This window comes from Coffea arabica, chromosome 6e (genome assembly GCF_036785885.1).
Source record: "Coffea arabica cultivar ET-39 chromosome 6e, Coffea Arabica ET-39 HiFi, whole genome shotgun sequence".
Classification (NCBI taxonomy): Eukaryota; Viridiplantae; Streptophyta; class Magnoliopsida; order Gentianales; family Rubiaceae; genus Coffea; species Coffea arabica.
The window spans coordinates 59,773,712-59,789,935 of record NC_092321.1 but is presented as its reverse complement, the minus strand read 5'-3'; the positions used below and the strand labels follow the sequence as shown (position 1 = coordinate 59,789,935).

The 16,224-nt window shown below is 35.9% G+C and overlaps 1 protein-coding gene across 1 annotated transcript; it reads left to right on the top strand.

The window, feature by feature from the left end:
• The first annotated feature begins 846 nt into the window (after positions 1 to 846).
• On the top strand, positions 847 to 5,460 carry LOC113695367 (LEAF RUST 10 DISEASE-RESISTANCE LOCUS RECEPTOR-LIKE PROTEIN KINASE-like 2.2). The gene is made up of 5 exons (XM_072056339.1): positions 847 to 880; positions 993 to 1,661; positions 3,864 to 3,908; positions 4,012 to 4,041; positions 4,148 to 5,460. Exons 1-5 carry the CDS (start codon positions 847 to 849, stop codon positions 5,299 to 5,301), a joined length of 1,932 nt encoding a protein of 643 aa, XP_071912440.1. The 3' UTR covers positions 5,302 to 5,460.
• The last annotated feature ends 10,764 nt before the right edge of the window (positions 5,461 to 16,224 follow it).

The window sequence follows — 16,224 nt, the reverse complement described above, 5'->3', positions numbered from 1 at the left end:
TATCAGTTAACTAGAGATTTTGAGTTTAAATCCTTCTACCTCTCTCCGCTCCTTAAATCACACTCTTTCTCTACTAGAAAAAAAATAACTTAGAACTTATTCTCATTTGTTATAAAATTTTGCAAAATCTGAATATAGAAAGTGCTTATATGGAATAATCATAATTAGTTAAAACTACTCTTTGGTAGATTATATATTTTGCATTTTTTGACTACTAAAAAAAATTTAAAATCTAGATGCACAAGGAAATCAAAATATCAAAAATATTGAATATTATACAAAAATTAGGAATTACAATCCATTGAAATAATTAATCAAAGAACAAACTTTTTTTTTTAAATATGAGTGAGAGGTCTCGAATTCTAGATCTCTTACTTACACTCTCTCCTCTCGTATTACCCAGCCCATCCCTCCCCCCTCAAGAACAAACCCTTGATTGTCTTCAAATGCCTTCACTTTAGTGTTTATCTCGCCAAGTGTATATTAGCTATAATGCTTATTTATTGCATTGGAATTATATATTATCTTATAAAGAAGAAAATTGATTTTACCTTTTTTTTTTTGTTTAAAGTCACGCCGAACCCAAAATGAGTAGGAGTTAAGCCATAGCAATATAACTCTGTCGTAATAATGGCTGTATCCAAAGGAGAAAATTAATAAAGTAATTTTGGCTTACATTCCTATTGGATTGGAGACCCTAGATCCTACTCTCTTTAGTCTTTACCAACCTAAAGAGCCCCTTCTCCGTTTCCTACATATATCCGAGCCCCTTCTCCGTTTGCTACATATATCCGGCTTCTTCTTCTTCTTCTTATTATTTTTTTTAAAAAAAAATTCAGTCAGCCAATGTTTAACAAGTATGCTCCAACTTCAGATTTTGGTAGTTTTGTTGTCCCTATTCTTGATTTACTTCTTGGTGTCCGGGTTCTCAGTTTATTATTTTATATATGACCATTGTCAAGTACATGTTCCTTATTTATTCAATTCGACAGACACCAGCTGTGACCATAGCCCATCCACTTGCCGGGGCACCGACATCAATTTAAAGTGCCCGTTTCAGTTTAGTGGTGATGATCCCGATTTGTGCCCTGAACGTCGTGTTGAATTCTCTTGTGAAAATAATCGCACTGTTCTATCCTTGAATGTTCGTTATAACTTATCTGTGGAGCTAAACAGTATTGATTATGAGAAACAGACACTTCGTATATTTGATCCTGGGGTGCAAAAGAACAACTGCTCTACTCTGCCAATCTACCCATTAAGTCCATACTACGACAACTTCTATTATCAAACTGGTACAATTTACAACATGGAGTTTGATCCCGATGCTGGTTCGTTGGTCTTTGTCAGCTGTAAAAATCCCGTGAAATCAAAATATCCTCTTTATGTAGACACTGCTTCCTGTAATATCACTGCAAATCATTTTTCAAAAATGAAAGCTCCGTCCAATTATTACAGCTATGTTGTGGTTGGTGAAAGCGTGGTGGCATCTGATATTGAAGAGTCGTGCACTGTCTATAAGACAGCTCCTGTAGACCTGCGGTGTCTCCCTAATGTATCAGCAGGAGATATTTCGTTTCAAGACATCCACAATCTTCTATCTAATGGCTTTGAGATCCGTTGGGGAGAAGCCTTGGAGCTCAGGAAGAAATCGTTTTTTTGTAAGTACACTGATTTGAAGATTTATTAACATCGTGATTGATGATTGATTATTATGATCTTTTAAAAAGTATTCAGTACTACTGCTTGAAACTTTCTTTTTGGGAAAGTAATGGCAAATTACCGTATATTGGAAGATTTTAAGTTAAGGTATGAAGTGGCACATTTGGGGCTAAATATGATAGTACTGCTATTCATTTTTCTTTCTCTTTTTTTTTTTAATTATAGACAACCAAATCTTGTTGATAAGTACAACCGTTTATTTTAAATTTCATACACTATATAGGTCTTAATATAATGTTCAAAATATAATTGATTAATGCATTTGAGTTGTGGTTCTAGATTGAGAAAGTGTAGATTTAGCCAATCTCAAATTCTCCTTTTAATAGTGCAATTCTTACTCCACTCTTTGGTATGCAGTGGTATCTTTGGAGGCTAAATATGGTAGTAGGTACTTTTATTTTTATTTAACAGTCAAAATATTGTTAACGGCCATTTATTTCAAATTCATACATCATATAAGTGTAAATGTTTAAAGTAGAATTGATTCATGCATTGGAGGTATGGGTCTAGACTTTCAAAATGTGGATTTAGATTATCCCAAATTCTCCTTTTAATTGCGAAATTCTTGCCCCAGTTTTTGCTAGTAACTCATTTTTCTCGAGAAAAAAAAAAGAAAGGAGAGTAGAATATGAAATTTGACTGAGTCAATTCTGGGAAAAGTCCCTTTCGTTTTCCAGCTTCAAGTAAATTTCTTGAATTTGACTGAGCCAAAATTCAATGTATCATTCATGTAACGAATTGCATTACCAAATATCACTACTTTGATTAGTTTGCACATGACATTAACTAAAGACAGGTTTTTTTTTTTTTTTTTTGGTATGATTGCGTTCAGTTATTGCGTTTAGATAAGCTGTCATAAATCTTATGACATTTGGTGTTTACAATCAAAATATGCAAGAAATACAATAACGGTACATAACCGTACCCGCTCCGATTCCCCTAAATCATTTGTTTAATTTGGAAACTAATTACGTGAATTTTTTTATTTTTCTTTTTTGGGGAATGAGAGTACCAGAAACCTTGATATTTCGTCTTTACTAGTTGTCTTTATCGCTGTGTATATTCTCACATAGTTTTTCATTTGATTTTTTAAATATGAAATCAAGTCAAATTAGAATACTTGGATTTTAGACAGCAGTGTCTAGGGATGGCAATGGGGGCGGGGGGCTCTCGGGGCGGGGGGGAATTTTTCCCCCCCGCTTAGAAACGGGGCGGGGGGCGGGGGAGTATACCCCCGCCCCGCCCCCGCAAAAAAAAAAAAAATATATATATATATATATATAAATATATATATAATTATATATAATATGTAAGTTAATTAGTTATAAACTTATGATAATGATATTATTAGTTAGATGTATTATATAATGTATATTAGTTTATGTAATATAATTGATATTATCAATTATATGAATAATTCTAAATGTCTACTAATAGAATTTATTAATTAGTTATACTAAATTTACTAATACATTTATACTAAATTTCTAATTACACTTAATAGAATAACACTCTTTTCTAAAAAAAAAGCACAAACACAATAATGAATTAGTGATTGCATTTGTACTAAAAGTGAAAATTTGACTATTTTAGTTATATTTATTTCATCATATTGGATTGTATTCAAATAACTTATGTTTGATTGTTTTTATGAGTCTCAATTGTAAAATTACAATGAATAATAATTTGGTGATGTGTTGATATTTTAGTACTTGATTATTTATTAAAATTTAATTATAATAAAATTATATAATAAAATTTTATTAACCCCGCGGGGGCACCCGCGGGGGAAGCGGGGCAAGGCGGGGCGGGGGCGGGGCGGGGCGGGGGGAGCAGGAGGCGGGGGACGGGGCGGGGGACGGGGGGAACTAATAGGCAACGGGGCGGGGGACGGGGGAGGGGTCCCCCGCCCCAACCCCGCCCCGTTGCCATCCCTAGCAGTGTCGGTTAACTTTTTTAGAAATGTTATTTGTTTTATGATCCTAACGAACACATAAATTATTGAATTCTCATTTGAATTTATTCTCGTAGTGATTTGAAACTGGTACACACATGAGGGTGAATTAATAGTAATTAATAAAAGTTCATTTTCAAGTATCCAATTGGACATTGACTTTGACTTTTCTCCTTGGGCGATGTAGGTCCCCTAGCAGAAGCAATCCTCGACCGCGTTGACACATTCGGAAGTGAGTAAACTTGTTTCTTTCGTGTGCAAAAAAACCATTCTTAATCAGTCGGATTCTTTCTAATTCCGTATTTCCATTATAACCTTTTTTCTTTCATAAGCAGGTGGCGTGGGTTTTGCTGTCAAATTTTGCGGTAAGGCATCTGATTTATAGTCGATAACTCTATCCATTGGGCATATATATATATATACTAGAAGTCAATCATAGCTAAGTCTTCTTGTTCTCTTCTTCGATTTCAGTTCTACTCATTACGGCAAAAAGTGTCCTTGGCATTGCCATCTTGTCTGCGTTCCTGCTTTATAGGTGGCATCAGAGGCATTTATCAAGGTATGATACAATAGAAGATTTCCTACAAACAAACAGCAGACTCATGCCCATTAGGTACTCATATAGAGAAATCAGGACAATGACGAAAAATTTTAAAGAAAAACTAGGCGAAGGAGGCTACGGCATGGTTTACAAAGGCAAATTGCGCAGTGGAGATGCTGTTGCTGTCAAAATGTTGAACAAGTCAAAAGCTAATGGTCAAGAGTTCATCAATGAAGTTGCAACTATTGGAAGAATACACCATGTGAACGTGGTACGGTTAGTGGGATTTTGTGTTACTGTCTCAAAACATGCTCTAGTGTATGATTACATGCCAAATGGCTCTCTGGATAAGTTAATTTTTTCAGACTGTCAAAATAGTTCTCCATTCAGTTGGAAACAAGTTTGTGAGATTGCAAAGGGGGTTGCTCGTGGCATTGAATACTTGCATCAGGGGTGTGATATGCAAATTCTGCATTTTGATATTAAACCGCATAACGTCTTACTTGATGAGAACTTTGTTCCAAAAGTTTCAGACTTTGGACTTGCAAAACTTTACCCAATGCAAAAGAGTATTGCAACTCTTACTGCTGTGAGAGGAACATTAGGTTACATGGCCCCGGAGTTGTTCTACAAAAGGATTGGAAGAGTCTCACACAAGGCAGACGTTTACAGCTATGGAATGTTACTAATGGAGATGGCTGGGAGGAGGAGAAATGTGGATGCACATGCTGAGCATTCAAGTCAAATATACTTCCCATCATGGATATATGACAAATTCGATCAGGTGGAGGAAATGGAAATTGGAGATCATGCAACTGAAGAAGAAAAGACAATTATACGAAAATTAATTTTGATTGCCTTGTGGTGCATACAGATGACACCTGAGGATCGTCCTTCAATGAGAGAAGTCTTAGAAATGCTTGAAGGTGATGCTAGTGGTCTAAGGTTGCCTCCTAAACCGTCGTTTTACCCTCCAGATTCACCCATATCCATGCAAAGAAGCAGCGATAGTAGTTCTTCTGACGAGTCAACGGCACCCCTCTGTAGCTCTGTTGCTTTAGAAATAGAGCAGATGGATGACTAAGTAGTACTTTCAGTGAAAGCTGTGTGGTGGATTTGTCCTTCAGTTTAACTTAATAATTTTTACAATTGAGCTCCAGTACATATTTTTTTTTCTTAAACTATTATGTTATCTAACACAGCGAGCAGTATATCTAAGTATTTCTGGCAAATTCATGAGATCGATCTTTTGCAGTGGTGTTGCTATTACTAGTCAAATTGTTAGTTTAACATAGCCTTGTAGCCGTTTGTCTTTGTCCTTGGATTTTTCCTTCGAAACGTGTCTTTCCTTTTCATCAACATGGTGAATTTGAGCTGGTCCAAGTTCACTTATGCTTTACAATCGTTAAATTTGAAATTTCATTAATTTTATGGATTTAACAAGCAATCTCTCATAATTTCAATGACGCAATGAGAAAATATAGTATTTACTCTAATTGATCTACTAATAGATTAAAATACATCACTAAATGAAAAGCTTTAAATAAAATTTTTTATTACAATTGGCTTGATTAAATTTTTTTTTAAGTGTAAGTGGAATGTATCGAATTCGAAATCTCTCACTTGCACTCACTTCTCCGGCTATATTAAGTTGAATTTTATATGACTATCTTACATTGATATATGTCCTTTATGTGCTACCTTACAGCCTATAGATGTACAAATTACTATAGGATTTAGCTAAAGAAATGCATACATCAACAAAATGTTGAACATATCAAAGTGGGCCGAGACTAGACATGGCTGAACCTTTCATAGCCTAAACTTGGCTCACTTTGAAAACTTTTAGATTTCTTAACCCGCCAAGCTTGATATGGCTGGGCTTGGATTGCCTAAGATCAACTCACTACAAGGAGGGGGAGCCTAAGGAGGCTTGTGTGTCAGAGGCTAGTAGGTATGCAGATCTGACTAGACCAAGAGGGTGCTATGGCACTCCCTTGGATTTTTTTTTTTTTTTTGCTGCAGGTGAGTTTGAACTCCCCACCTATAGCCCAAGGAGTCCCTCCCTGTTGACCACCGAGCTAAGCTCAGTGGTTTGATTCGGCACTATTGACACTCCTAGTGCTATGGCAAGTGAAATATAATATCATCGTAATACCAGCTCATAGCTCTCAGCCATTTATTGTTGATTGTAAATCTCCCTCCGTAATGAACTTTTTTTTTGCAAATTTAATTGGCAAAGAACCTTAACTGCGGTAGGCATTAATAGACTCTATTACTTATGAAAAATTTTATTATGTCTAGACTAACTACTTGAATAACTGCTTAATAAATCTAGTAGTTGAGGGTTATTATCACTTTACCCCTTAATGTTTGGTGCTACTATGAATTTTTCTCTGAACGTTACTTTTTAGTCACTTTATCCTCAAAACTAATGGTCAAACTTAATGGAGTCTGTTAATTGAAGTGAAAAGACATGTTTAGCCCTTAAAATTATTATCACTTTACCCCCCATAAAACTATAGCCTCAATATCAATCTACCCGCTAAAGTTATTTTTCAGATAATTTATTCCGCTATTAAACCAATTTAGGAAGTTAAAATTTTTAGAAGAAAGTAGCCTCCTCTTTGTATAATAAAAATAATAAAAAATTTAGAGTGCCTCTTCTTCTTTTTAGTATCAAGAAAAAAAAAGTTAAAACATTAATTTCTTTCGTCTTGGCAATCTTGTTAATATTGAAAAAAAATTAGAAAGATAGGGGGCAGAGAAAGGGAGAGAACTCAATTCTTTTTTTTTAAAAAAATACAAATAAGAAAGAATTCAATGTTTTTATTATTTTAAAATTACTTTGCTTTTTAGTCTACCACCCAATTCCAATCCTAATCCCGATGATGTTAAAGTAATATGATAATAGTAGATTCTTCCTTATTTTCTTTCCTGGCAAAATCCAATTTTTTTTGTTTCTTTCTCTCCTATCTCTTTTTTTTCCTAGTATGAATAAGTGTGAAAAAAGAAATTTAAGAAAACTCTTAAATTTTTGTGTTTTTTAAACTCTTAGAGTGAAAAAAGGAAGAATAACCATTCCAACTTTTTTTATTTTTAATTATATACAAAAAAGTGGTAAATACATTTAAAAATTTTTGAACATACTGGTTAGATTAACGATGGGGTAAAATATCTAGAAAATAATATTAGGGAGTAAAGCGATTACATCACTATAATTAAAGGGATAAAGTGAGAATAATAATGTAGTAAAGTTACTGTATCACTATAATTCAGGTTTGAGGGAAAGAGCAGTTTTCTCTGTATGGATAAATGGTTTGGAGTCAAGTCTACGCCTGACTGTGTTTTCCATAAGTTGTGTTTTGAATCCGTCAGGAAATTGCTTTGAGAATGACTTGTAATGGTGGGGTAAGGAGAGAAAAAGAGAGAGGTAGTTGCAACAGTCGATCATTGACTGACCTGAGCTCATATTCTACTTTGACGAGTTTTATTTTTCTGCCCTTCCTTCGTTTCCTCTAGAATAAAATAATACATCACAAAGTAACTAGTGCAACAGTAGTTTCTAGTTATTATCGAGTTAGCATTTGGAAGTAAACATTCACAACAGTTTCTGTTGATTAGACCTTTTTTCTTTTAAATTTATAACTACGACTGGTTAGGGGAGGATTTGACTTGGTAATTGGAATTGATTTATAAAAGTTGATGACAGTCAATTTTTATTAACCAGCTTCTTCAAAGCAAAAATCCAAGGGCTAATTAAGAAGATTTGGCCCCAGAGCTGGGACTTGTCTTTTAGGGACCATGGGACTATAGTAACAGATCATGCTTGATTTCTCAAAACCATTTACAAACAGTGGACATGGACACAATACAGAATTACGTTGTACCATCTTGGAAGACACCACGAAAGTTGGTAGAACTCACAGGTAAATTATACCCAATTTGTACATGTAAGAGTTTGGAGTTTGTGTTTATGATTCACCAATGGCAAATTAAGCTGATCTGAGGACTCTATAAATATGGATCTGTTGGTATAGCAATTGACTAAATTCACTGTAAATATGTTAATTTCAGCCACTTGAAAATTGTAATCTAGGTATGCTTGCCCTGAACTTTGCACATTGGCCATTCGTAAGACAGGCAATTCAACTTATGCAAAAATGTTTTATTTGCCCTTGTCGGAATCAATTAGTTTCAGAAGTCTGTTGTTTATGTTTAATGAACTCATTAATGAGTTCAGTCGCAAGTTTTCCTGCCTAGTTTCCCCTAAAGCTGCTTTATTCGTTTCACATCACTCATCAGACGTGTAGAACACAATAATTTTGAGCCACACGCATAAAATTGGGGAAAGAAATATGACATCCATGAAAACCGCCTGATTAGACATAATATCGATCAGATTGAATCTTTAATTGAATCGATCAGATTCCCAGATTTAAAAAAAAAAAATCAAGATTAACATTCAAGAATTTTAACTCATGACAGTGCACTGGGAGCGACTCAGTTGAATGATATTGCAACAGCCAAACAATCGCCAGCATTGGTCATGGGTCATGACAAGAATCAAAACTTGGAGAAAAAGGGAAAAGTCTAATTCAACCTCAAGGTAATCTCAATAACGAAGGAAAATTTACACCATCACAAACTTACAATGAACAGGGCACTTCCCCAAAAAACAATTAAGATTTACAAGGTCAACGCAACTTCTCAGCATAAAGCAAGCACAGATATACAAAGAATTTTCACATACAGACACAGAGAGACCACTCCTTGATATCAAGCAGACGGCAGATAAACCGGGAAAAATGAAAAAGATTATCTGAATCATGAAGATCAATCTCTTCAATTAATACAAACTGTCAAAAGTCAAAGTAAAGTCTCAGAAAGCTAACCATAGCATCAGTGAGCACCGACAAGAAATGGATGCTGGCAAACACCACACTCTATGGTCTCTGATCCAGTCTGTTGTCTATGTTCAAATGTTTGGATACATTTCTCAAGGTAGTTTAGCTCCCTCCGAATTCTTAATGGCTTAGTTTGGGACATTTGTAAAATGTTGTACTCAAAAAGTCTCCCTTGCCTTAATCTACTTTTTGTTGCCCCGGTTCAGCTCCGATAACTTTGTCGGTAACATTTGCTACATACCTGGTGATCATCACTCGACTTCATAAAAATGAACCTGTGATCATACTCTTTTCTTTTTTTTTTTTTTTCTTTTTGACTTGGAATGGAGTTCATGCAAACCCATGTATCTCTTCTTTTTTTTTTTTTGGGTTATATTAGTACTTGACTTTGCAGTGTATTACTTTTATTATTATTGTTGTTACCGTCATTATTAATATTTACGGTGAATCATTAGAAGTTCTAGTCCAATGTCTTCAGCTCTTGTAGCAATTCACCAAGAGCTATTTATCCAATTAATGCTTCAATAAGAAAAATTTTCTAGCATCATATGATTGTTGAATTACCCCAATTGGTGCCACAATCTAAGCTGATGAGAAAAGTTTATTCTCATGCTAAAAGTTGGAAAAATTACATATAATCCCCTATAGTTGGACCCCGAAATTGATAGAAGAAAGAACGACTTGACTAATTAATGCCTGTATCAAAACGCTGCTCAATATCTACACTTCTATCAACGCCTATCCGACAATGACTTTGACATTTTTTATAATACTGAACGAGAAAACCCGGATTTAGGAACCCATCATACGTATTCATTGATAATTGTTTAGGTTTCTTAATTAAGATAAGTATTATATAATGATTGGAAGTCTTTTTGATTTTTCAATGTGGGACAAGTTTTTTGAAGATACACAATTAGACATTTAGATGTGAATTGTGGAGGACGGCATCTAGGTCTAGAGATTTTTTCTCTTTTAAATATTTTGGATTTACTTGACTTGATTTTCATGCTACCATCAATTGGGACTTACAAGAAAAAAAAGACTATTCTGCAAAACATTGACTGGTCTGATGCTGTTGGAAATTAAAAATGCTCAAATATGGAATATACTCAAATTAGTCAATAGTCCATTCAATTCTAGGGGCCCAAAAATTATAAAGAGGAAAAGAACGAGTGAACCATTTTTCTAAACCTGATCTTGATATTTCAAGTGAACTAATTAGCTTCTCATCAGATATCCTTTTATTCTTTTATGGAATACACTAGTTATCATAATATTGTGTGTTTTTCATTAAAATAAAGACAATTTCTTATAACTATTTTTAGTTCATCATGCATCACCATAATGATGTGGCTGTGAATTTACAATATAACTTGTGTATTAGTAGACTCACTAACTGACTAATTTTCTTCTTTTTTTCTTTTTCTCTTTTCGGGGTTAAAGTTTTCATTTATAAATCTATGTTGGACTGCTTAAAAGAAATCATCAAAAGTCTAGACTAGACTCCCTTAGGGAAGAAAAAACGAAAAAAAAATCTAGTTTGGAACTTTGATATGGATAGTGCATGGCCACATCTAGGTTGGCAGATCAATTTATTTTCTTGGATTTAATTTGCTACATATTTTCTTGTATTTTCATGAACAAATAATGAAAGAAAATGTATTAATGTCTCTTCATTTTCATGTTACCATCATATCAATACAGGCTAATAAGAAAAATATCTTTTTCATTCAAAACACTTAGAGCCAAGTCGAGAATGAACTCCCTCAGAAGAAACAAACAAAACAGAAAAAAAAAATGGAGGTCAAATTAGACTTGCACTGTGAGAGAAGTTCAGAATTTAGCTTCTAACGCATTTGGTTAGCAGTTTCCTCCATTGGAGCCTAGTGCTGAAAAAGGTATGGTTCATGGAATTCTACTGGTTTATTAAACCAAACGTCCCAACTCCCAAAACTAATGGAAGAAAGTACAACATTACTAGAACTAGACATTGAGATATCAAAGCTGGCTATTTAATGCCTGCATCAAAACGCTAATTAATGCCTGTATCAAAACGCTATAGATGACAATGGAAGCTTGCTCAATATCTACACTTCCATCAACAGCTATCCGACAGTGACTTTGACATATTTTTTGATACGGAACGAGAAAACCCGGATTTAGGAACCCATCATACGTATTCATTGATAATTGTTTAGGTTTCTTAATTAAGAAACTAAGTATTATATAATGATTAGAAGCCTTTTTTATTTTTCAATGTGGGACAAGTTCTTTTAAAATACACAATTAGACATTTAGCGTGTGAATTGTGGAAGACGGCATCTAGGTCTAGAGATTTTTTCTCTTTTAAATTTTTTGGATTCACTCGACTTGATTTTCATGTTACCATCAATTGGGACTTACAAGAAAAAAAAGACTATTCTGCAAAACATTAATGGGTCTGATGTTGTTGGAAAGTTAAACCGTTCAAATGTGGAACATACTCAAATTATTCAATTCCAGGGCCCCAAAAATTATAAAGAGGAAAAGAACGAGTGAACCACTTTTCTAAACCTGATCTTGATATTTTCAAGTGAACTAATTAGCTTCTCATCAGATATCTTTTTATTCTTTTATCGAATACACTAGTTATCATAATATTGTGTGTGTTTTTCATTAAAATAAAGATAATTTCTTATAACTATTCTTAGTTCGTCATGCATCGCCATAATGACGTGGCTCTGAATTTACAATATAACTTATGTATTAGTAGACTCACTAACTGACTAATTTTCTTTTTTTTTTCTTTTTCTCTTTTCAGGGTTAAAGTCTTCATTTATAAATCTATGTTGGACAGCTTAAAAGAAATCATCAAAAGTCCAGACTAGACTCCCTTAAGGAAGAAAAAACGAAAAAAAAAATCTAGTTTGGAACTTTGATATGGATAGTGAAAGGCCACGTCCAGGTTGGAAGATCAATTTATTTTCTTGAATTTGATTTGCTACATATTTTCCTGTATTTTATGCCACAGCATGTAACTCTGGTGATAAGGCCTAGTTCTGAAAGAGATATTCGATAAATTGATTTTGGCCTATTTGAGACCTTAGGTCCTATTCTCTTTGCCAAGGAAAGTGCCCCTTCTCCGTTTCCTATATGTATCCGGCTTCTTTTTTTAAATTCACTCAGTCAATGTGTAACAAGTATGCTCCATCTTCAGATTTTGGCAGTTGTGTTTTCTCTAATCCCGATTTTCTTCTTCGTTCTCGGGATCACACCTGATGTTTTTTTCGTTACCCATTGTCTGAGACATGGTGACAGTAGCCTGTAGACAAAGAAAATTTATTTAATTTATTTAGTCGAGATTTATTAAATTGATCTTGATTAAATTAAATTAAATTATAGAAGTCCATTATGTTTTGGACCGGTAAATTGGGCCAATATTATATGGGCTATTAAATCAAATTAAATTCATAGTGTCCATTTAAGTTAGAGTGAATTAATTGATTTATTAATTCACAATGGACTATTTGGGTTGGCCCATTATTTAAGCCCAAGTTAAATGGATTTCTTGAGTAACAAGTGATCCAAAATGCAGGAAGATTCTGAGGGTTTTCTTGAAGACCTAGCCTACATATTTTGGCTATAAATAGAGGTCTTCCCTCAAGGCAAAGATAGAGAAAAAAATCCCTAACATTCGGAGAAACTCTGTCAAATTCCCTCAAGAGCTTTCTTCCTCAAATCCAAATCCAAATCAAGTCAAACAAATCCTCCTGCTATCGGTGTTGAAGACTCGAAGTTCCAAGTGCTTGACGCCATCATCAAATCAATTGTTTTCTACGCCGAAATTGTAGGAAACACCCTTTCGATTGGAGAACAAGTCTTTTCGCCCCTTCAATTGAAGCTATTCGAAGAAAAGAATCAGGGGATTAATTTCTTTGATTCAAGAACTTTCAGAGATTGTAACCCGCTTATTATTTGATTTAATAAATTTGATATTTATGCAAGTTTTCTTGTCTTTTATTTCAGGCAACAAAATTTGTGCTTACAAATTTCTGGCACGCCCAGTGGGACAATCTCTGCCTCTCATCTCTTTTCTTCCAACAACTTACCAGTTTCAAAATTCGATGGAGTTCAAGAAGGTGAACTTTTCTCTTGAAGGCTTAGTTGCTGATGTCTCAACCACTCAAGGGACGCAGTATACTGCACCTCTGACAAGGAGTAAGGCCAAGGAGTTAGCAGAGAAGGCTAAGGCGAACGTTGTGACTGAAGAAGCAAATCTCGAAATGCTTCCTAACAAGAAAGGAGCCCATGATGAATCCATTGGTAGCCCAAGTGATTCGGCTGCCTCTGTGGTGATGCCCGTCATGATGACCAATACCACAACTGTGGAAGACCAGATCTCGAATCTAGCCAAAATTGTCGAAGGGCTAGTAGTGCATGCACAAAGTCAGGATGCCAAGATAGTCAAATTAATGGATATGGTGGAAAATATAGGCGAAAATAGCCTTAGCATGTCCAAACAGAAATTCAAAGTGCAAGATGAAGGGGACTCGTCATCAAGGGAGAAGGAGAAAGAGGATGCGAAGTCACAAGCCGCGAAGGAATTTTCAATCTCCCCTGATGGCACCATTCATGTTGACAATCTGAAGGAATTTATCGAAGGTACAATCAAGGATAAGATGGGCGGAAGCGCCAAGCCATACAGCGGTTACACCAAACCTTACACCGCTAGAGTGGAAAGTTTGAAAATGCCTGTGGGGTATCAACCTCCAAAATTTCAACAATTTGATGGTAAGGGCAATCCTAAGCAACATGTAGCACACTTCGTGGAAACTTGTAACAATGCGGGCACTGATGGTGACTTGCTCGTTAAACAGTTTGTTCGCTCGCTGAAGGGTAATGCTTTTGATTGGTACACGGATCTTGAGTCTGGAACCATTGACAGTTGGGAGCAGTTAGAGCATGAATTCCTTAGTCGCTTCTATAGCACAAAGAGAACTGTCAGCATGACTGAACTCTCTAATACACGTCAATGGAAGAGTGAACCTGTCATTGATTTTATCGACCGTTGGAGGAATCTAAGCTTAAATTGCAAAGATCGAATTTCTGAATCTTCCGCGATCGAGATGTGCATTCAAGGTATGCACTGGGGACTCAGATACATCTTACAAGGTGTACAACCAGGAACATTTGATGAACTGTCCACAAAAGCCCATAAGTTGGAGATTAATCTTGATGGACAAGAACCGCCAGTTCCTGACCCTTACAAGGCCAAAGAGAGACAAGAAGCGAGGAAAGGGGGCAAGCCACCATTTAAAAATGAAAAAAAGGAGGCTATGGCTACAAGTGTAACGCCCTTTAAGGTTGTTCCCAAAACTGCCAGGAGAGAAGATAGCAAGATCAATGCACATCAAGAACAAGGAAAGAGGAAACCAACTCTCAAGGAGATGCAGGATAAGGAGTACCCTTTCCTTGATTCTGATGTCCCTGGTATGTTCGACGATCTGTTAGGTATAAACTTGATCACGCTTCCTGAGATGAAGCGACCTGATGAGGCCAGGGACACTGACGATCCAAATTACTGTAAGTATCACCGATTGGTCGGGCATCCCATTCAAAAATGCTTTGTCTTCAAAGACAAAGTAATGGAGTTGGCAAGACAGGGAAAAATTCTCCTTGAAGAAGACAAGGCGAGTGTGAATCAAACGTCCATTGGTTCCCTGCAGTCCGTGGAGGATAAAAGGGTCATGGTGCCTGTATTGCCAATAATTCAATTTGGATCACTTGATCCTATAGAAATCAAACAAGAAGGTGCTCCTTCAACTCTTCAGGAACATGTATATGAAGATGAAAAGGCGCTACAGTCTGATGTGGATGATGAAGGATGGACTCTAGTCACGCAAAAAAGGAGGCGGAAGTCTTGTCCATCTAGTAGGGCGAGCAAGGTCTTAACAAGAAGTATGGTGATTTGGAAGGGGAAAGAGAATGACGTAAAGAAAACTAATGATTATCATAATCTTCAAGGAGGCCGAATCTTCAAGCAAAAGTCGCGAACTCCTATTACTTTAAAAGAGTTTTTGCCAAAGGAATTCTTTGATGTTGATGTGGTCGCAAGTCACACAACGCAAGTAGATCATATCGAGGAACAAAAAGATAATACTTGCGAATCTCTCTGTGAGATGGCCCGTGCGCCCACCGGCAATGAAGAAGGTCGTGTGTCTACCAGCAATGAAGAGGTGAACGTCACAAGTATCACTTTTACTAGTGAAGACTTGTTGCTTGGGTCAACGCCGCATAACCGTCCTTTGTTTGTGACTGGTTATGCAAAAGAGCAAAAAGTGAATAGAATGTTGATAGATGGAGGTTCCGCAGTCAATATTCTCCCTTTAAAAACTCTGAAGGAGCTTGGTATCCCGGTTGATGAACTCTCCAATAGCCGACTGATGATTCAAGGCTTCAATCAAGGAGGGCAAAGAGCTCTTGGGTCACTAAATTTGGAGATAATCATTGATGACATGACGTCCAGAGCACTATTGTATGTGATAGATGCTAAAACAACATACAATGTATTGTTGGGAAGGCCCTGGATTCATGAAAATGGAGTTGTACCTTCAACTCTTCATCAATGCTTCAAGTATTGTCAAAACGGGGTGGCAAGAAGTGTGAAAGCTGATGATAATCCTTTCACTGAGGCGGAAGCATATATCGCCGATGCCAAATTTTACATCAAAAGGCACATTGCGAAGGATAAAACTGAACAACCTCTATCTGGGGATAAAATTCAGAACCCCGAATCTCCAAATGCAAAAGGGGAGAAAGTGATGACTTCGAAATCAAAAGAGGAAGTTCATGAAGAAACTGATGTTTCATTGCCAAACAATGAATCAGTTGTCTTTCGCTGCCCTCCCAAATCAAGAATGGAACAGGGACAGTCACCTGCAATTCAGCATGAAACTCTAAAAGATTTGACTCTTCCGGTAGCTCATCTTGATACAAAAAAGGCGTCATCTTCTCAACTTAAAAGGTCTAACTTTTTAACCAAAGAATCTGAAGTTGAACAAGAGACCATACCAAAGTCAAGAACTAAAGAAGGTTTTGATCCTATCGCTTATAAGCTT

Bases quoted from the DNA above. Each gene is read 5' to 3' on its own strand.
- LOC113695367 (XM_072056339.1), top strand. From the start codon at position 847: ATGTTTAACAAGTATGCTCCAACTTCAGATTTTG. The intron at 1,662-3,863 runs GTAAGTACACTG...TGGGCGATGTAG, and splicing joins CAGGAAGAAATCGTTTTTTT to GTCCCCTAGCAGAAGCAATC. The intron at 3,909-4,011 runs GTGAGTAAACTT...TTTCATAAGCAG, and splicing joins CCGCGTTGACACATTCGGAA to GTGGCGTGGGTTTTGCTGTC.